Source organism: Amblyomma maculatum, chromosome 1 (genome assembly GCF_055883805.1).
Source record: "Amblyomma maculatum isolate TAMU_Amacu chromosome 1, ASM5588380v1, whole genome shotgun sequence".
Classification (NCBI taxonomy): domain Eukaryota; kingdom Metazoa; phylum Arthropoda; class Arachnida; order Ixodida; family Ixodidae; genus Amblyomma; species Amblyomma maculatum.
The window spans coordinates 73,362,413-73,383,339 of NC_139344.1; the positions used below are offsets into that span (position 1 = coordinate 73,362,413).

A 20,927-nucleotide genomic window follows, 5' to 3' on the forward strand; every position below is an offset into this window, starting at 1 on the left:
CAATGACGCGAAAGAAAAGAACCCGCGTAACATTTCAGCATGACTTACAAAGGCTTCCATCCGCTCTAACATGACTGTCTCCGTAGCGAAAAAATAAACTAGATGAAATGTACGGAATCGTGAATTTATTCGACGTCGCGTTTGTGTAAACAAATCCGGAGCGCTCCTCTGGTTTCCCTATTGCTCCAACTATCCCAGTGTGCGATTTAATTATATAGCTTGTAATTCGCATTTTTACATTTGGGGTTAGTAACAATATGGTCGACTCAGCATAGGACACAAAACGACGACGTCCACTAGTCTTGTCGTTTCCTGTGTGCGCCCCTTATTTTGCTAGCAATAAGAAATTACGAAAGCAAATTGAAAGTGACCCCTCTGAGCGCGTTAAATTTAGATGTAGCAGATGTGTTTTCATGCTTCCTTGGCGATGGCGCTAATATTATCCCGTAGGTATTATTGTTGTTATGGCTCGTTTCTCCGCCGATCTCTTCTTATTCTACGAAGTCGATGGAAAAGCAGTTCTAGAGAAGGAATAAATAAAAACAGGCTCGAAGCAGTCGAAGCTACGAGGATCAAGCTGACAAAGGAAACACTGAAGAGTGGGTCGGTTCATTTTGATTAGTACGTGTACGAAATCTGCCTCAGTTTTGTTTTTGCTTTTTAACATTGGCGTAGCGCGCAGTTTTTCCTGGCATTATAGGGCGACTTGCGTTATTGCACTTTTTCAAAGCGAAACAATGCACGGATTTGGTCAGCTATTGCATTATAACTTCACTTGGTTTTTGTGTTACTTAATTTGACTGCTTTCTAAGATAAAAATTAATAAAAATGTGACATTACCAGTGACAGAGGCTGCTAAAAAAAAGGTCAACGTTCTGAGCTACTAGGAAAACTGGCTATAGATTCTTCTATAAAGAGCATTACTAAGTGTAACCGTGCGCACAAGCTTTCGCGCCACACTAGGTTAACCGGAGCTCAACCAAGAAATTGCAGAAAGCCATGAAGGAACAGCCTGTATAATCACTCCGATAGCACTTGGTTCGACCGAATGCCACATCTATCTTCCCCCACCAGGCATGTTGCGCTTCGCCGCTCTACGGCGCCACTGGCTGGAGGCAACGGACTACGTCGAAACACTTTCGCGTTTATTGTTTAAGCAGTAGAAAGCTCGCCTCGCAATCCTCAATCAACGCTGTAAGATTAGATACCCGAGCAATGTTCTTTTTTTTTTTTTAACTGCTCGCTCACGATAGGGGACGAAATGAAGCTCCTGATGGCATTAGATATTTTAAGTGAGATACTGCATGCTAAAAATTTATTTAGTTGGTTCAAATATTCCACTTTATCGTCTTTTTCATCACACTTGCGAGAATGTGCTCGCTGCAGTTTTTTTTTAATTTTTTGTCGTTGTTGTCAACAAAGCGGCCACTTGTTCAGATTCCAGTTTACACGGGTAAGCGCCCGGGTTCTTTTGCTTTCGGAGAAATCTGCGCAAGGGTGAAGCTGATAGGTGGCCGTATGTGACCTTATACGTAGTTACATCATTTTAAATCTTAAAATTTTGATGTTAAAACCGCTTCAAGAAATTTATCCGGCGGCTTTCACCTTCATGCCATGCCACACCTATATGAAAAGCACAGAATAATTAAATAATGGGCCCCACGAGGGTCGTTGAAGGTTGGCTGTCAAAGCACTCGTTCCTACAGAAAACCGAAGAAGGTGTAGGGCTTGAATTGAAGCTTCCCAGCATGATTGATTGGCAGCAGCGGGGACCTTCATATTCAATTCAAGTAATACAATATTGAAGTGATCTGTTCTACATTCGGTCCGCAGAAATTTGGTGCCCGGAAGAGATGCTTGTGCAGTTCACCAAGACAGGAGGCATCGTGGTGGTGGGCGAGACGCCTGTCACCGGGCGCCAACGCCCTGGCACAATGGTGCGTTACATCTGCCCTGAGAACACTTATCTGGTCGGCTCCGACATTAGCATCTGCCAAGAAACCGAAGATTGGCTATTCGAGCCCCCGACCTGCGAATGTAAGTAGAGCATAAAACAGCGGCTCAGCATTTAGAAGACTACCTCTGTAAGCATGTGGGGAATATATGCTTTCTGAACTCCGCATTATTTAATCTGCGTTACTACAGAAAACGTTCCACCTTGATGTCTAAGCAGATTTTGTGTGTTTGACATATGGCATGCTGTCATGATCATTTTTTTCTTGCTAATTAATTTGATCCTTTCTATTCCCAGGAGATATGTATATAGTATACCTAGGGGAACTGCCTAGATCATGCAGCTTCCCGCTCGTACCCACTACGATGCGATGGCAAGAGACCCACCCGTGCCGGTCATTAATAGCAGTTTTTGACCTTCGCCAATTTTGAATGCTGTCTTTTCGTGCTCTAGGATTAAAACAATATCTGTACGAATATCGCAGCGCTTTCTGAAAATGCATTGTCTTAGATTGCAGTCGCATAACGCCAACGTGGTACTATGTGGCCAACAGCCCAAACGTCGGCGAAAGGTGTGGTGTCATAGGAGCTAAAACCACAGTGGAAAGAAATCGCAACTTACCGCACAAGCCCACGCTGGTTCTATTAGCATGGTTGTATGCAACGAATATATTCATGACTTCCAGCTGACTTTCTTCAACTAGCGATCGCGGATGTGTGAGCGCACCATGCCCAGCGCTGCTAATTTATAAAATTTTAGGCTTCAAAGTGAATGGGGGAGGGTGGGGTGGATAGGGGTCAGACGGTGGAATTAGTAATAGTGGTGATGGCGCGCACGTTATAATTCTTTGTCATTTCATACCAATATTTGATTGCCTTTCCTTGGGCACTGCTGCATCTGCTGCATCCAGACGTGACGAATACCTGACTAAGGACAACAATGTGTTCGTATGTCCCTGTTCTTTTCTTCGTTCTTCTGGGTGTAGTATCAAAGTGGGCTCTAAATGTATTTGTTATGCCAGCGCTAGGTATTAGCCTGTGAGTGTCAGACACGTGACTGAAAAACGACCATGAGCAGCAGATTCGAATATAAACCTTTTCTGAGAAGAGAAACTGGTCGCTTTACTTGATTCCTCAATGGTAAACCATTTTTATTTCTTAATTTTCGCGGCGTTTAAGCAGCCTAGGCTGCAAGCTGTTCTCCACTACTAATACGGTAGCATTGTCCTTCTACTCTTGGTCCTCGTTTTTCGCGCTACCTTCAAAATGAACGGTAGCATTACTAGGCCAATTACGCGAAAATACATCTGGCGTTATTGCTGACACTCGCCTTACGTTAAAAAAGACGGCAACCTGCCGGGGTGGCGCAGTGGTTACGACGCTCGACCACTGTTCCCAAGGACGCGGGATCGAATCCTGGCCTCGGCGGCAGCTTTTCGGTGGAGGCGAAAAGCAAGGCGTCCGTGTGCTGTGCGATGTCAGTGCACGCTAAAGAACCCCAGGTGGTCGAAATTTCCGGAGTCCTCCACTACGGCGTCTCTCATAGCCTGAGTTGCTTTGGGACGTTAAACCCCACAAACCAACCAAAAAAGACGGCAAATTGGACGGCCGGAAAATAGAAGTAATAGAATAAAATAAATGTGTCGGCTTTGAGGTTCGGCTTTTAGATGCGCTGTTGTGCCGCCTGCGCATTGACTGATGACCACACGTATGTACAGGTGCGGACATATGTACACAGAGCACGCTTGTTTTGTTCAAATTAAAATTCCGCTTTCTGCACTACCTCGAATCCACTTCGACTACGCCTTGATACTAGGCCGTGCAAAGTATGGAAACTTTGGTCGCTTTGCGGCGACGCAGTCCCCATATCGCCGGTGCGTCGTGCAGCAAACACGCCGACACATCATAATGGAAAACGTTAATGAATTTATCGCGGCCGCATAAAGAACAATGCTTTTGCATTTCCTTAAGTAGGCAGCCTCAAGTGTCTCCACTGAAGTTTCTTTGTTTTAGTGTGTGCATGTGTGTGTGTGTGTGTGTGTGTGTGTGTGTGTGTGTGTGTGTGTGTGTGTGTGTGTGTGTGTGTGTGTGTGTGTGTGTGTGTGTGTGTGTGTGTGTGTGTGTGTGTGTGTGTGTGTGTGTGTGTGTGTGTGTGTGTGTGTGTGTGTGTGTGTGTGTGTGTGTGTGTGTGTGTGTGTGTGTGTGTGTGTGTGTGTGTGTGTGTGTGTGTGTGTGTGTGTGTGTGTGTGTGTGTGTGTGTGTGTGTGTGTGTGTGTGTGTGTGTGTGTGTGTGTGTGTGTGTGTGTGTGTGTGTGTGTGTGTGTGTGTGTGTGTGTGTGTGTGTGTGTGTGTGTGTGTGTGTGTGTGTGTGTGTGTGTGTGTGTGTGTGTGTGTGTGTGTGTGTGTGTGTGTGTGTGTGTGTGTGTGTGTGTGTGTGTGTGTGTGTGTGTGTGTGTGTGTGTGTGTGTGTGTGTGTGTGTGTGTGTGTGTGTGTGTGTGTGTGTGTGTGTGTGTGTGTGTGTGTGTGTGTGTGTGTGTGTGTGTGTGTGTGTGTGTGTGTGTGTGCGTGCGTGCGTGCGTGCGCGTTTGTGCGTGCGCGTTTGTGCGTGTGCGTGCGTTGCTGTTTTATTTCTCGATCGTCAGGCGAGCTATGTTCTTTGACGCAGTTGTGGAGTGCGGTGCCCTGCAAGACATTGCTAACGGAAGTGTACGGCATTACGGAAAGGTGTCTGGCTCGGTGGCCGTCTTCTCGTGCGACAAGGATTTCAAGCTGGTTGGCAACAAGACACGCACATGCGGCGCGGACGGGCGGTGGACCGGTGAATCTCCGCGCTGTGAAGGTGGGTGGGCAATCTAATCCTCGCATGAGCAGGCGAGGCTCCCATTCCTCGACTTGCCAGAGCATTGTGAATATTCAAATTATCAGTGAACTTATATGTGGCGCGAAGGTACATAACGCAAACGGCAGCAATAAGGCGTACATTAACAATTTAAGAGCTGGACACACACACACACACACGCACGCACACACACACACACACGCACACACACACAAGCACACGCACGCACACACACACGCACACACACACACACACACACACACACACACACACACACACACACACACACACACACACACACATATATATATATATATATATATATATATATATATCAGTCGGCGCTCAGATTATTACCGCTGGCGCTAGGATTAAATTCAGAGGGAAAACCTGTAGATGAATTGTACGGAATCATGAATTTATTCTTCGTCGCGTTTGTTAAAACTAATCCGGAGCACTCCTCTCTGGTTCCCCTCATGCTCCAAGCATCCTGGTGTGAGATTAAATTCTATAGCTTACAATTCGCATTTTTAAATTTGGGGTTAGCATCAGTATGGTCGACGCAGCGAAGGACACAAAACGACGACTGCCACTAGTTTTGTCGTTTCCTGTGTGCGCCTGTTATTTTGCTAGCAATAAGAAATTACGAAAGCAAATTGAAAGTGACCCCTCTGAGCGCGTTAAATTTAGATGTAGCAGATGTGTTTCCATGCTTCCTTGGCGATGGCGCTAATATTATCCCATAGGTATTATCGTTATTTTGGCTCGTTTCTCCGCCGATCTCTTCTTATTCTACGAAGTCGATCGAAAAGCAGTTCTCGGGAAGGAATAAATAAAAGCAGGCTTCAAGCAGTCGAAGCTACGAGGATCAAGCTGACAAAGGAAACACTGAAGAGTGGGCTGGTTCATTTTGATTCGTACATATGTGAAATCTGCCTAAGTTTTTTTTTTATTTGACATAGGCGTTGGGCGCAGTTTTTCGTGGCATTATAGGGCGACTTCCGTTGTCACAGTTTTTCAAACTGAAACAATGCACGGATTTGCTCAGCTATTGCATTATAACTAGACTTGGTTTTTGTGTTACTTAATTTGGCTGATTTCTAAAGAAAAAATAGATATAAAAGTGACATTACCAGGGACAGAGGCTACTAAGAAAAGATCAACGTTCTGAACCACTAGGCCAAGCTGGCTATAGATTCTTCTATAAAAAGCCTTACTAAGTGTAACCGTGCGTACAAGCTTTCGCGACACACTAGGTTAACCCGAGCTCAACCAAGAAATTGCAGAATGTCATGAAGGAACAGCCTGTATAATCACTCCGATAGCTCTCGGTTCGACCGAATGCCGCACCTATCTTCCCCCTACAGGCATGTTGCGCTTCGCCGCTCTACGGCGCCACTGGCTGGAGGCAACGGACTACGTCTAAACACTTTCGCGTTTATTGTTTAAGCAAGATTCCAGTTTACACTGGCAAGCGCCTGCGTTCTGTTGCTTTTGGACAAATTCGCGCAAGGGTGAAGTATATAGGTAGACGTATGTGATCTTATACGTAGTTACATCTTTTTAAATCCTCAAAATTTGCTGTTAAAACCGCTTCAAGAAATACAGAGTAAACACAAACTTTTTTTCCAGCGGCTTTCATATTTGTGCCATGCCACGCCCAATATGAAAAGCACAGATTGCTAAATAATGGGCCACACTATAAGGCGTTGAAAGATTGCCTCTCAAACAACTTGTTTCTATAAAAAACAGTAAGGGGAGTAAAATATAATACAAAGCTTCCGAGCTTAGTCGAAGATTGGCAGCAGCGAGGATTTTCACATTCAATTTAAGCTATATAATACTGAAATGATCTTGTCTACATTCGGTTCGCAGAAATTTGGTGCCCGGAAGAGATGTTTGTGCACTTCACCGAGAGAGGAGGCATCGTGGTGGTGGGCGAGACGCCTGTCGTCGGGCGCCAACGCAGGGGCACAAAGGTGCGTTACATCTGCCCCCAGAACACTCACCTGGTCGGCTTCGACATAAGCATCTGCCAAGAAAACGGAGTTTGGCTCTTCGAGCCCCCGACGTGCAAACGTAAGTAGAGCATAAAACAGAGGCTCAGCCTTTAGGAGACTACCTCTGTAAGCATGCGTAGTATAACGCTTTCGGAATTTCGCATTATATAATGTGCGCTGCTACAGAAAATGTTAGACCTTGATGTCTAAGGAGATTTTGTGTATTTGGCATATGGTATGCTGTAAGAATCATTTTTTTTTTCTTCTGAATTCTTTTGATCCTTTCTATTCCGAGGAGATATGTATATAGTATACCTAGGGGAACTGCCTAGATCATAGAGGTTCCCGCTCGTATACCGCTACGATGCGAGGGCAGGAGACCCACGCGTGCCGGTCATTAATAACAGTTTTTGACCTTCGCAACTTTTGAATGCTGTCTTTTCGTCTCGTTGAGATTAAAACAATATTTGCACGAATATCGAAGCGTTTCTGCCGATGCGCTGTCTTAGATTGCAGTCGCATAACGCCAAAGCGGTACAGGGTGATCTCTATCGCAAACGTCGGCGAAAGGTGTTGTGTGAGCAGTGTCAAGTGTCTCTACCGAATGTTTTTTAGTGTAAGCGATCTTCAGCAAAACTTCTTATTAGAAGAGTATGCGCTTAAATGATGCACTGCGCATAACCCGTTTTGGCCATTTTATCTTGTTTTTATCTGCTCTACCATTCCATATTTTGTAACATTTCTGCTTATTTTTGGTGGTGGGAGGAAAGGGGGGAGGGGCACTGTGGTGTCGAGTGAAATATCAAACAGTATCCCCCCTGCTGCTTTAGTTCTCAGGCGTCAGGCGAGCTACGTTCTTTGGCGCAGTTGTGGGATGCGGTGCCTTTCAAGACATCGCTAACGGCAGTGTACTGCATTCCGGAACGGTGCTTGGCTCGGTGGCCGTCTTCTCGTGCGACCGCGGTTTCAAGCTGGTTGGCGACAAGAGACGCACATGCGGCGCCGACGGCCGGTGGACCGGAGAGTCTCCGCGCTGTGAAGGTGGGTGGGCCATCGTTTTAGATCATTTTCAGTTTTGCAACTGCGCCTCCGAAAGCGGCCGCACTTTGCGCCTAGCTACTGAGATGGCGCTGCAGTTCTCCACGACGGCTAGGCGCCGACACGGCAGCGGTTGCTGACGCTGCAGTAGCTGCGCGCATTTATTTGGTGTTTTTTTACCCATATATCCAGTTTTTCTCTGAGAGTGTGCGCATTTTTGGCTGTACTGCAAATGTTACCCTGCAGTTAATTTTGGGGGGCCGGTATTGTCTATGAATTATATTTATTGACGGCCAACAAGTAGGCAATCATTTAGCAGAAACTATGACGATTAGGGAGCAGTTTATACTCAATTCTATGGGCGGAATGAATGCATACACTTGGCCACATATAAAAAGGAGCCTTCGCTGAGGTACATCACCTTCTTCTCGCAGTCTAGAAGGGAATCCCCTCAATAACAAGCGGCGGCATTCACGAAGGAAATACTTTTCCAGAGATGCAAACCACAGGTTACCGTATACATTTAGCTGCACTTTATAGTGCGACAAAATACATCGAAGCCGTCGTTCTGCCGTGGACGTATTGCGAAGCCAGTCCTGTTCTTTGATGAAGGGGGCACTGTACTCCTGAAGCGATTTCGGCGGAGTAAATACCTCCTGAATGCTCTTTTGCTACGTTTGAAGATGTGCCACTTTTTAAAGTAGCAATTTCTATCAATAAAATTTTGTATGTCTTCGATTGTCCTTAAGGTAAGTTTTCACGTTATCCACGTGTCCATCCCCCCCCCCCCCGCCCCCCCACTAGATACGAATATCATTTCGCAGACACGTCAGACAGAAGATACATAGGAGGTAGATACACACATGCATAGGAGATACATAGGAGATAGAGGGAAGAAGGGATGAACTGCAAATGCAAAACATGACTGAGGACCTAGAATGGAAAAGTTGAAAGGTAGGCTTGAAAATCAATGTGGTGAAGACTAAGGTAATGTTCAATAGCCTCGGGAAGGAACAGCGGTTTAAGGTAGGTAGCGAAGCACTGGAAGTAGTATGTGAATATGTCTACTTAGGACAGGTAGTAACCGCAGATCCGGACCATGAAAAGGAAATAACAAGAAGAATAAGATGGGATGGAGCGCATTTGGCAAGCACTCGCAGATGATGACTAGCAGCTTACCGGTATCGCTCAAGAGGAAAGTATACAACAGTTGCATCTTACCTGTACTCACCTATGGGGCTGAAACGTGGAGGCTAACCAAGAGAGTTCTACTTAAGTTTAGGACAACCCAGAGGGCTACGGAACGAAAAATGGCACCATAGTAACGTGAAGAGGTAGGAAGCAACTCAAGTTACTGACATTCTAGTGGAAATCAAGGAGAAGAAATGGGCATGGGCAGGACATGTAGTGCGAAGAGAGGATAATCAATGGTCGCTTAGAGTAACAAATTGGATTCTAAGGGGAGGAGAGCGTAGAAGGATGCGGCAGGAATGTAGGTGGGCGGATGAGGTTAAGAAGTTCGCAGCGGTCAAGTGGATGCAGCTAGCACAGGACCGGGTTAATTGGAGGAATATGGAAGAGGCCTTCGTTCTGCAGTGAGTACAGTCATGATGATGACGATGATGATGACAAAGCATTAATATATTAAAAAGTACAATGCCCATATATTTTGATGTGCTCGAAAAGGTACCGTATTTTCCAAGCCTAACCAGGGTACCCTCACCTCTGTACATGCCCACGATAGTCCCACGGTAGTGGACTTTTTAACATCCAGAAGATGAAATTGAAGATGAAAACGAGCGCTTTCCCTCGTTGCCAACGAGGGAAAGCGACCGTAGTGAAATAGGGATATGCACCGACCGCTCAGTACGTGCATAAAACGTTAGGTTATCTGGCAAGAACAAACACACGGAGTGATGGCGCATCCATTTCTTTTCAGGTCATTTCCTGTAAAATTTTGGTTTACATTTCGAATGCGTTCTATCTGTACCCGATGTAAATTTTTAGTTCAGAGTAGCATCGCCTTCATGCCCCTTTCCTTCCCTCCTCCCTTCGTTCGTTGTTCAGTACCAAAGGGGTTCTCAAGGTATTTTTTACCCCAAACAAAGCACCATTTTCATTCGCGGATGTTTGGTGCTATGAAGCTAGCTTAAATATGATTACGTTGCTGAGAGGACTGATGGAATTCTTGCTGATCGTGTGCGTTTTCTAATTTTAGTAAATAGATAGACCCGCCATCATGGTGCAGTGGTTGCGGCGCTCGATTACTATGCCCAATGATGCGGAATCGAATCCCGGCCGCGGTGGCCGTTTTCTACGTAGGCGAAAACAAGAAATCCGTGTGTGTGTGATGCCAGTGCGTGTTGAAGAACAGCAGGTGGTCGGAAATCCAGAGCCTTTCTCTACGGCGTCTCTCATAGCCTGTGACGCTTTGGTACCTTAAACACCATAGACCAAACCAATTGTAGTAAATAGCTTTTCATGGTCCTCTTAGCGACAGAGAGAACCGCTGGATAGTGGCGGGTGTAATATATGTTAAGTTATATTTGAGGTTTGCTTCGGAAAATTTAAGGGACTCAATTTCTCGCTAGTTCTATTACCTATATTGCTTGATTCTCAAGAAAAAACATAGATGGCGCAGATTGTCTTGACACCGAATCGTAGCTTGTTGTCAGGGGATAATGGCGCGTATGCCACCGCTGGTGGTCTCGAATACAAAGTTCCCAGCCAGAGACGGAGCTGAAAAATTACCATTGGTTATTTATCACGACCTTCTTCACAACTGCCAGTCACGTAGGGGGGTTTACTCATAAGCGCACAAGCACAAAATGGTAGACACCACACTCGGAAGATAGCATACTACCGCATTCTATATAACCGACAGTTATATTCTTAGCTTCGGGATGTTGACACTATACAAACCATGCAGACCAAAATTAGCAACATGTTTCCTCAAGCTTTCAGTATCGACAACAGAGAGTAGGCCTGTAGCCTATCTTAGGGGCCTGTCAACACAATCCTAATCTAGAAGTCATCTTAAATTTGCTGACAAAGCAAAGAGAAGGAGGACATGTTGGTCAGCTGCAACCTTTACCACAGGAATGGGCTGGTGTTGGGTGTCCGGCTAACGTTGGAGCCTATTGCGTCCTGGAAAAGGGACGCTACCGTTTATTTAAGAAATGCTGCATTCATTCATTCTCACGATTTAATCAAGTGCAGGTTGGACCTGAAACCATGTGTGCTTTATTTTCTCCTGAACATGAGGTTAAATGCACGAGGAAAATGTGTGCGCGCATTCTTAGACAATGTGTACGGCAGATTATACGTAGCTACATCTCTGTGCCGGCGTGAACATGATTTCGTTTTTTTTATGCATTTTTAGTATTTTTTTTTTAGAGTTGAATATGAACTTGCGCGAGCCTGGTGCCTTAGTTCTCATTCATGCTATTTTCTCTACCACAGTCGTGGAGTGTCGGCGCCCGAATTGCATCGCTAATGGCGTAGTACGAGTTCGAGGGACTGTGTTCGGCTCGAAGGCCGACTACTTGTGCAACCCTGGTTTCAAGCTTGTCGGCGACAATAGCCGTACCTGCGACACCGACGGCCGATGGACCGGCGAGCGTCCGCACTGCGAAGGTCGGTGTGGCATATTTATTCGTGCGGAATCACGAGACCTCTGTTCCACTTTCTGGCAGCGCGTCTTTTGAGAAAGAAGTTGAATATATTTTTTACTGAAAACACGATGCTTGCAACACTTACCTTCTCCCCCCTCCCCTTCCCCCCCTTCCTTCGGGAGGTGTGTTTTCTGTGCCTGTGTACGGTGCTTGATATTCTACAGCAATAGCGCTATAGGCATTAGCAATATGATGTCTCTTTCTTTTTCTCTAAATGAGCTAAGAGGCAAAACGAAGTGGCGTCCGTGTGCTATACGATGTCAGCGCTCCAAACAATTTGAACGCATCCTGCTTTCTCAGATTATGAACCATTTAAACTCAAATAATCGGCTTCAAGAAAACTAGCATGGTTTCCGTTATAAAAGATGATGCCAAAGGCAGTTATTTGAAATAATTGCTGACCTGTACTACGCGCTACATATGTCCCTCGTTACAGATGCTATTTTGCCGATTTTTCCAAAGCGTTTGATCGCGTTCCTCACAAATGTTCATTGGTTAAAGTTAAAAATTTGCAACTTGACGATAATACGACCAGATAGATCATTGTGTTCTTGACTAATCGGTTGCAATCAGTGAAGATAAATGATTGCATTTCTAACCCTGTACGTGTAAAATCATCATCATCATCGTCATCAGTTGGACTATACCGTCTGCTGAGCGAAGGCCTCTCCCATTTTCCTCCAATGCACCCGGTCCTGTGGTAGCTGCATCCACTTGACCCCTGCGAATTTCTTAGTCTCATCCAGGCACCTAATTTTCTGCCGCCCCTTGCTACGCTTACCTTCCCATAGAATTCAATTGGCTACTCGTAGAGACCATCGGTTATCCTGTATACGAAATACATGTTTTGCCCATGCCCATTTCTTCTCCTTGATTTCGACTAAAATGTCAATAACTGGAGTCATTTCTCTCACCCACTCTTCTGCTTCCTATCGCTAAAAGTTACACCTACCATTTTCCGTTCCATGGCACTCTGCGTTGTCCTCAACTTCAGTAGAACCATCCCTTTTCGTTAACCTCCATGTTTCAGCACCATAGGTCAGTACCGGTATAGTATGCAACTGCTATACATTTCCTCTTGAGTGATCCCAGTAAGCTGCTAGTCATAATGTTTGAACACCTTTCAAATGCGCTCCATAGCAATCTTATTCTCCTAGTTATTTCCCTTTCGTGGTTCGGATCTGCGGTCCCGAACTGTCCTAAGTAGACATATTCGCCTACCACTTCCAATGCCTCGTTACCTATTTTAAACCGCTATTCCTTTCTCAGGCTGTTCAGCATTACCTTGCAATTCTGCATATCAACCTTTAGGCCTACGTTTCTGCTTCTCCTGTCTATATCATTTATCATTAGTTGCAGCTGGTCCCCTGCTACTTAACAAGGCAATGTCATCAGCGAATCGCAGATTACTGAGATATTCTGCATCGACCTTGATGCCTAACCGCTCTATGCCTTTGATTACACTCTGTAATCAAGATGTAATAGCACTGGGAAGATCGTGTCTCCTTGCCGAACACCTTTCATAATTAGAATTTTATCACTTTCTTTTACAGAACTATGGTTTCCGAACACCTTTCATAATAAGAATTTTATCACTTTCTTTTACAGAACTATGGTTGCCGTGCAGCCACTATATCTATATATATATATATATATATATATATATATATATATATATAAAGGAAAGAAGCCAACAGTCGGCGAGGCCAAGGAAAGCGTTGGGGATGGTACTTTTATATGTCTTTTTTTTATGTTTGCTTAGATAATCACAGAAATTAGTAATGTAATCTGTTTAGGGGAAAGATAATTAAACACAAAGTAGAAGAAAAAACAACGTGCCGATGGTGGGAACCGAACCCACGACCTCCGAATATCGCGTCCGGTGCTCTTCCAACTGAGCTACATCGGCCGCTGTCCCCCCTGCTACTTGCTTGGGTATATATGTTATCTGTATACTAATCTTGAGAGTGTTCACCAGCGCCACCCTCAGCCATAGCGGCGGACGTAGAACTCCTTTGTTACCGCCAGCGTCACGTAGAACGTGATCAAGAGCGAGGGCGAAAGCTGTGCTAGAACCCTCTTACGCTACCTATGGCTTCAAGACTGCCAGAACCGAGACCCCCATAAGCTACAAGCAGATCAATTAAGGGGAAATGAGGGTGCTCGTTATAATACATGAAGGAAAGAAGCCAACAGTCGGCGAGGCCAAGGAAAGCGTTGGGGATGGTACTTTTATATGTCTTTTTTTATGTTTGCTTAGGTAATCACAGAAATTAGTAAGGTAACCTGTTTAGGGGAAAGATAATTAAATACAAAGTAGAAGAAAAAACAACGTGCCGATGGTGGGAACCGAACCCACGACCTCCGAATATCGCGTCCGGTGCTCTTCCAACTGAGCTACATCGACCGCTGTCCCCCCTGCTACTTGCTTGGGTATTTATGCTGTCTGTATACTAATCTGTATGCTGTATGCTGTCTGTATGCTGTCCCGGATGTGCAAACCCAACATAAGAAAGTTGTGATTACTGATCTCGAGCCGGGCATCCTGAAGAGTGAAGTTGAATGGGCCTTAGCCAGCCTTGCTAAGAACAAAGCTAGCGGAATTGATGGTATTCCAGCTGAGTTGCTTCAAAACATCAACCACGACGCTGTTAACACTCTGCATACATTATGTCAGAAGATTTGGACAACCCTGCAGTGGCCACAGGATTGGAGGAAGTCAGTTTACATCCCCATTCCGAAGAAAGGCAGTGCCAAAGATTGTTCCAACTACCGCACGATCGCGCTTATTTCGCACGCTAGCAAGGTGATGTTGAAAATCCTCCAAGGTAGGCTGCAGCAGTATGTGGATCGGGAGCTTCCGGACGTGCAAGCTGGGTTTCGCAAGGGCAGAGGAACTAGAGATCAAATTGTCAACCTTCGCTGGATCATGGAAAAAGCAAGAGAGTTCCAGAAACCCATTTACTTCTGCTTTATTGATTATGCGAAAGCGTTTGACTGCGTAGATCACAGCAGATTGTGGCAAGCTCTCCAAGAGATGGGAGTTCCAATTCACCTCATCTGTCTACTCAGGAACCTGTATGAAGGGCAAGAGGCCACAGTCAGAACTGGGCATGGTCTTACTGATTGGTTTCCGATTGAGAAAGGGGTGAGGCAAGGCTGCATACTGTCGCCCTGTCTATTTAACCTATATGCAGAGTGCATCATGAGGAAGGCCGGTCTGGACGAGTCTTCAGCTGGAGTGAAGATTGCTGGAAAACGTATCAACAACCTTAGATATGCGGATGATGCCACTTTAATGGCAGAAAGTGAAGTGGAACTCAAGAGACTTCTGTTGCGCATACAAGAAGAGAGTGAGAAGTTTGGGCTTAAACTGAACATTAAAAAGACAAAGATCATGGCGTCTTGCCCTATCAAGTCCTGGAGCATCAATGGACAAGAAGTGGAAGCTGTGACAGATTTTCTGTTCTTGGGCTCCAAGATTACCTCGGAAGGAGACTGCAGCCATGAAATTAGGAGACGCCTGCTTCTGGGAAAGAGAGCAATGGTTAGCCTTGACCGCCTAGTAAAGAGCAGAGACATTAGTCTGCCAACCAAGATCCGTATAACTCGTGCTATGGTCTTTCCAGTTGTGATGTATGGATGCGAGAGTTGGACTGTGAAAAAGGCTGACCGCCGAAGAATTGACGCGTTTGAATTGTGGTGCTGGCGAAGACTCTTGAGAGTTCCTTGTACTGCCAGAAGATCAAATCAGTCGATATTGTCGACCATAAACCCTGACTGCTCATTGGAGGGTCAAATTCTAAAGTTAAAGCTCAGCTACTTTGGTCATCTGATGAGAAGAGAGGAGTCGCTGGAGAAAGATTTGATGTTGGGAAAGGTTGAGGGTCGCCGGAGAAGGGGTAGGCAGCGAACGCGATGGTTAGATGGCATCCTCGAGGCACTGCAGATGAAGTTATGTGATGTTAAGAAGATAGTGAGAGACCGGAAAGCGTGGCGTGACATGGTCCATAGGGTCACGAAGAGTCGGACACGACTGAACGCCTGAACTGAACTGATACTAATCTTGAGAGTGTTCACCAGCGCCGCCCTCAGCCATAGCGGCGGACGTAGAACGTCCTTTGTTACCGCCAGCGTCACGTAGAACGTGTTCAAGAGCGAGGGCGAAAGCTGTGCTAGAACCCTCTTACGCTACCTATGGCTTCAAGACTGCCAGAACCGAGACCCCCATAAGCTACAAGCAGATCAATTTAGGGGAAATGAGGGTGCTCGTTATAATACATGAAGGAAAGAAGCCAACAGTCGGCGAGGCCAAGGAAAGCGTTGGGGATGGTACTTTTATATGTCTTTTTTTTATGTTTATATGTTTTAGTGGCTGCACGGCAACCATTGTATATATATATATATATATATATATATATATATATATATATATATACTATGGTTGCCGTGCAGCCACTATATATATATATATATATATATATATATATATATATATATATATACAGTGGCTGCACGGCAACCATGGTTCTGTAAAAGAAAGTGTGATAAAATTCTAATTATGAAAGGTGTTCGGCAAGGAGACACGATCTCCCCAAAGATGTAATAGCACGATCCCAGTGCTATTACATCTTGATTACAGAGTGCATTCAAAGGCATGGAGCAGTTAGGCATCAAGGTCGATGCAGAATATCTCAGTAATCTGCGATTCGCTGATGACATTGCCTTGTTAAGTAGCAGGGGACCAGCTGCAACTAATGATAAATGATAATGATCTGCTCTTCGAATCAGCTTTTTAGCGGCTGCTGCTTTCCTTTCCTTGTAATAAAGGAGAAATAAATTATTATTATTATTATTATTATTATTATTATTATTATTATTATTATTATTATTATTATTATTATTATTATTATTATTATTATTATTATTATTATTATTATTATTATTATTATTATTATTATTATTATTATTATTATTATTATTATTATATCACCCCTATGTAAAGCCCTACTGGGCCTTTAGAGTATATTAAATAAATAAATAAACTAGATGAAATGTACGGGATCATGAATTTATTCTACGTTACGTATGTCGAAAAAAATCCAGATCCCTCCTCGCTGGCGTCCCTCATGCTCCAAGCATCGCTATGTGATATTTATTCCTACAACTTATAATCTGCTGTATGATCTGCTGTAGGCTGTAGTCGATCGTAAAGCAGTTCTGAAGAAGGAATTGATGAAACCACGCTCGAAACAGTCGAACCTATGAGGATCGAGCTGACAAAGGAAACACTCATCAGTGGGATGGGGTCATTTAGATTTGTACATAAATAAGATCTGCTGCAGTTTTTTTTTTTTATTATTTAACATAGGGGTTGCGCGCAGCTTTTCCAGGCACTAGAGGGCGACTTCGGTTGTTACAGTCTTTCAATACGAAACGATCAAGGGATTTGCTCTGTTAGTACTATATTATAATTTCGCTTTGTCTTTGTGTTCTTGAAGTAGGCTGATTTCTAAGAAAAAATAAATACAAGTGACATTACCAGGGACAGAGGCTACTAAGAAAAGGTCAACGTTCAGAACTACTAGGCCAAGTTGGCTATAGATTCTTCTATAAGGAGCATAACTAAGTGTAGCCGTGCGTACAAGCTTTAGCCACACACTAGATTTAACCGGGGCTCAACCACAAAACTTTCTTTAAAAATTGCAGAAATTTATGAATGAAACAGCCTGTATAATCACGCCGAAAGCACTCGGTTCGACCGAATGTCACCTCTCTCCCCCCAGGCATGTTGCGCTTCGCCACTCTACGGCGCCACTAGCCGCAGGCGATGGGGGAATATCGAAACGCTGGCGCGTTTATAGCTTAAGCAGTAGAAAGCTTGCCTCGCAGGCGTCACGCTGAGAGATTCGGTCCGCGAATAAGGGTTGTTTAAAACTGCTCTCTCTCTCACTCTCTCGACAAGGGAAGAAAATAAACTCTAGATGGCACTATATATCCCCTTCAGGCGCCAATTAAATTTTCTGAAATTAAATATTTTTTGCACTATGCACGATCAGTAGAATAGGCAAAATTCAAATATAAAATATTATGCAAAAATGTTTAAATTAAAAAAACATTCGCGTCCACATATGTGATCAGGACGCCTCAAAGCTGGTGCATGAATAAAAATATTGAGACATTTTTGTATTTTCCAACAAATCATTAAGCAAGAATACATGTTTTCCTCGGATAGTATACCTTGACACCTGCACGATTGGAACACCTGCAAGTAATCAGCGCATTACCATACTGCTCTTTCAAAAAATAACGGAGCGCCACGGACAGAATGCGCCACTTTGACAATTTCGGCATTAAGACACCATGCCCAAATATGTGGACGCGAAACTTTGAAAGTCCTCTGAAGTACTTTTTTATGTCTGAGATAATGAAATGTGGCATGAAACATCTACATTTCCTTATTGACACATTCACTTCAATAAACAGCAGGACTATTAGGTATCGGTTTACAAAGAGGCATTCGAAAATAAGAGCTACTCACTCATCCCGCTGTAAAACGTTGCGACATCATCTTTACTTGCTGTTTACAAACACGTTTTAATGTAGCTGCAAGACATGGCACCACATTCTTGCGAAGGTGGGTACAAATGTTACGGGCGCCAAATTCAAAGTTGTAAATGCACCCTCCCTGCAAAGATATAACGAAATTCGGGTCGCGTTCACATAAATGTAGGTGCAGCGCACGACGGGGATATTTAACCGAGTTACTGTGTAACGCAAATTTAAGTTGTTCGTTCAAATGTTCCAATTTGTCGCCATTTTCATCACACTTGCGAAATTAAACTCCCTACTGCTTTTAATTGTTGTCAATAAGGCGGTCACGGGATCAGATTCCAGTTTGAACGGGCCAGCGCACGCGTTCTTTGGCTTTTGGACAGATTTGCGCAAGGGAGAAGTTGATAAGTGGCCGTGGATGACCTTATACATAGATGCATCCTTTTAAATCCCCAAAATTGGTGTTACAACCGCTTCAAGAAGCACAATGTAAACAAAAACTTGTATCCAGCGCCTTTCACCTTCATGCCATTCCACTTCCTATTAGCAAAGCACAGAATGCTTAATAACGGGAGCACTATGATCGTTGAAAGGTTGCTTCTCAAAGCTCTCATTCCTATAGGAAGTATGCACGTGACGTCATCCGCTAGGGGCGCTAGCGGCCGGTGCAGCATTCGCCATATGCGTGGTCGTGCGTGCGGGCGCCGCACCGAGCCGCAGTAATCAACTCGTTGTGTTCCGTGGGGTACGCCTTTCGTGTCTTGACGTGACGAAATTTCTGCGTGCGCCAGCGAAAACCATGCGAGCGAGTGGATACACCCGTGGACCTCGTGGAACAAGAAAAACGACGGTCTAGACAAAATGTTTGACTTAGCGAAGGCATCGGCTCGTACGACCGCGCTAACTTCGCCGAGGTGCGCCGCGTACTACAAGACCACTGCTTCGCGTTCAATTTCCCGACATCGGTGCCTGACTTGTGAAGTGCGGTCTTAGGTTTTGCGACAGGTGAAGAAATTGAAACGTACTAAGCCATGAAAGTGTTTTATTTTTGGCAAGCGAGCGAGGCTAAGAGCCACACGCACGTGAGGGTGTCGACTGGCGTGCCGTTTTTAGAGGTGAGCAAATTGCGACGTGTCTGTTCGCTTAGCCAATGTTGTCACTTCCTTTGACTTGCAAGTGATGTGTTACAACTGTATCAAGCGTTATCGCTGCACATCGCGTTGTTGCGAACCTAGGTTACATGGGTCATGTGCATTTCAAGCAGAGCTACGTTGCCGATACTAAATTTGTAAAACATGCTCTCTGTGTGTGCTGTTTATGCTGCGAGCGCGTGACAGTATTTTTTTTTTTTTGCTCGACCTTCTGTCACCCAAATTAAGCAACTGTATTAATTCTCCATGCGCATAAAGGGCTCCACAAAGAAAAGTGGGTGTGGAAATATTTACAGCTTGATCGAACTTTATGGATCACTTCCAATATACGGCGGGCACCTGACAGCGAACCTGACACTGGGCGAGCCTATGCCACCGGTGACTTTCGACATGGCATATGAGGTGGGACGATGCTCGCGCCATCTGGTAGCAGGGGCTCAGTGCATATCTCCTATAGAAAACCGAAAGTGGAGTAGGACATAATTCAAAGCTTCCAAGCATAGCCGAAGATTGGCTATTGAATTGTATTTATTTGAATTTAAGCAATATAATTAGATTTAACCAATATAAAAGTGAAACGATGTGGTCTACATTCGGCCTGCAGAAATCTGGTGCCCGGAAGAGATGCTTGTGCAGTTCACTGAAAGAGGAGGCATCGTGATGGTGGATGAGACGCCTGTCGCCGGACGTCAACGCAGTGGCACAATGGTGCGTTACATCTGCCCTGAGAACACTGATCTGGTCGGCTCCGACATTAGCATCTGCCAAGAAACCGGAGTTTGGCTCTTCGAGCCCCCGACCTGCAAACGTAAGTAGAGCATAAAAAAGCGGCTCAGCATTTAGAAGACTACCTCTGTAAGCATGTGTAGTATAACGCTTTCTGATTTCAGCATTACATAATCGGCGTTCAATAGAAAAAGTTTTACCTTGATGTCTAAGCAGATGTTGTGCACTTGACATTTGGTATAATGTCATAGTCATTTTTTTTTTTCTCAATTCCTTTGATCCTTTCTATTCCGAAGAGATATGCATATAGTATACTTTGGGGGACTACCTAGATCATGCAGCTCCGTGCTAGTACCCGCTGCGATACGATGGCAGGAGACCCACCCGTGCCGGTCATTAATCGCAGCTTTTGAACTTCGCCGCTTTGGAACGCTGTCTTTTCGTTTAGTTGGGATTAAAGGTATATTTGTACAAATATCGCAGTATTTCTGCCAATGCGCTGTCTTAGATTACAATCATATAACGCCAACGCGGTAGAGTGTGATCAACGGGTCTATTGCAAACTTCGACGAAAAGCGTGGTGCCATAGGGGCAAAAATTGTGGGGGGAAAAAATTGCAACTTACCACGCAAACCCGTATTTGCTGTATTAGCATGGTTGTATGCGGCAAATATTTCGATGACTTCCTGCTGATTTGCTTGCGTTAGGCATCGTGATGGTGTGAGCGCACCATTCCTCAGCGCTTTCAATTCATACAATTTTAGGCTTTAAAAGTGATGACCTTACTGATGACAGCATTGTGTTGGCATGTCCCTGTTCTTTTCTCCTTTCTTCTCGGTGCTTCATCAAAACGTTCTGTAAATACATTTGTTATGCCAACGCTAGGTATTAGCCTGTGAGTGTCAGACACGTGACTTAAAGATGGCATGAGCAGCAGATTCGAATATAAACCTTTTCTAAGAAGACAAACTCTCCTCTTTGCTTAATTCC

The 20,927-nt window shown here is 44.7% G+C and overlaps 1 protein-coding gene across 1 annotated transcript in view; it reads left to right on the top strand.

Moving 5' to 3' along the window:
• LOC146202796 (sushi, von Willebrand factor type A, EGF and pentraxin domain-containing protein 1-like) overlaps window positions 1-20,927 on the top strand; it is a 59,959-nt gene that overhangs the window by 11,294 nt on the left and 27,738 nt on the right. The window contains exons 4-9 of the mRNA XM_084602087.1: window positions 1,834-2,037; window positions 4,620-4,793; window positions 6,669-6,872; window positions 7,661-7,834; window positions 11,294-11,467; window positions 19,816-20,019. Of these exons, the coding sequence (XP_084458213.1) occupies window positions 1,834-2,037; window positions 4,620-4,793; window positions 6,669-6,872; window positions 7,661-7,834; window positions 11,294-11,467; window positions 19,816-20,019 (1,134 nt within the window). The remainder of the gene's footprint in view (window positions 1-1,833; window positions 2,038-4,619; window positions 4,794-6,668; window positions 6,873-7,660; window positions 7,835-11,293; window positions 11,468-19,815; window positions 20,020-20,927) is intronic.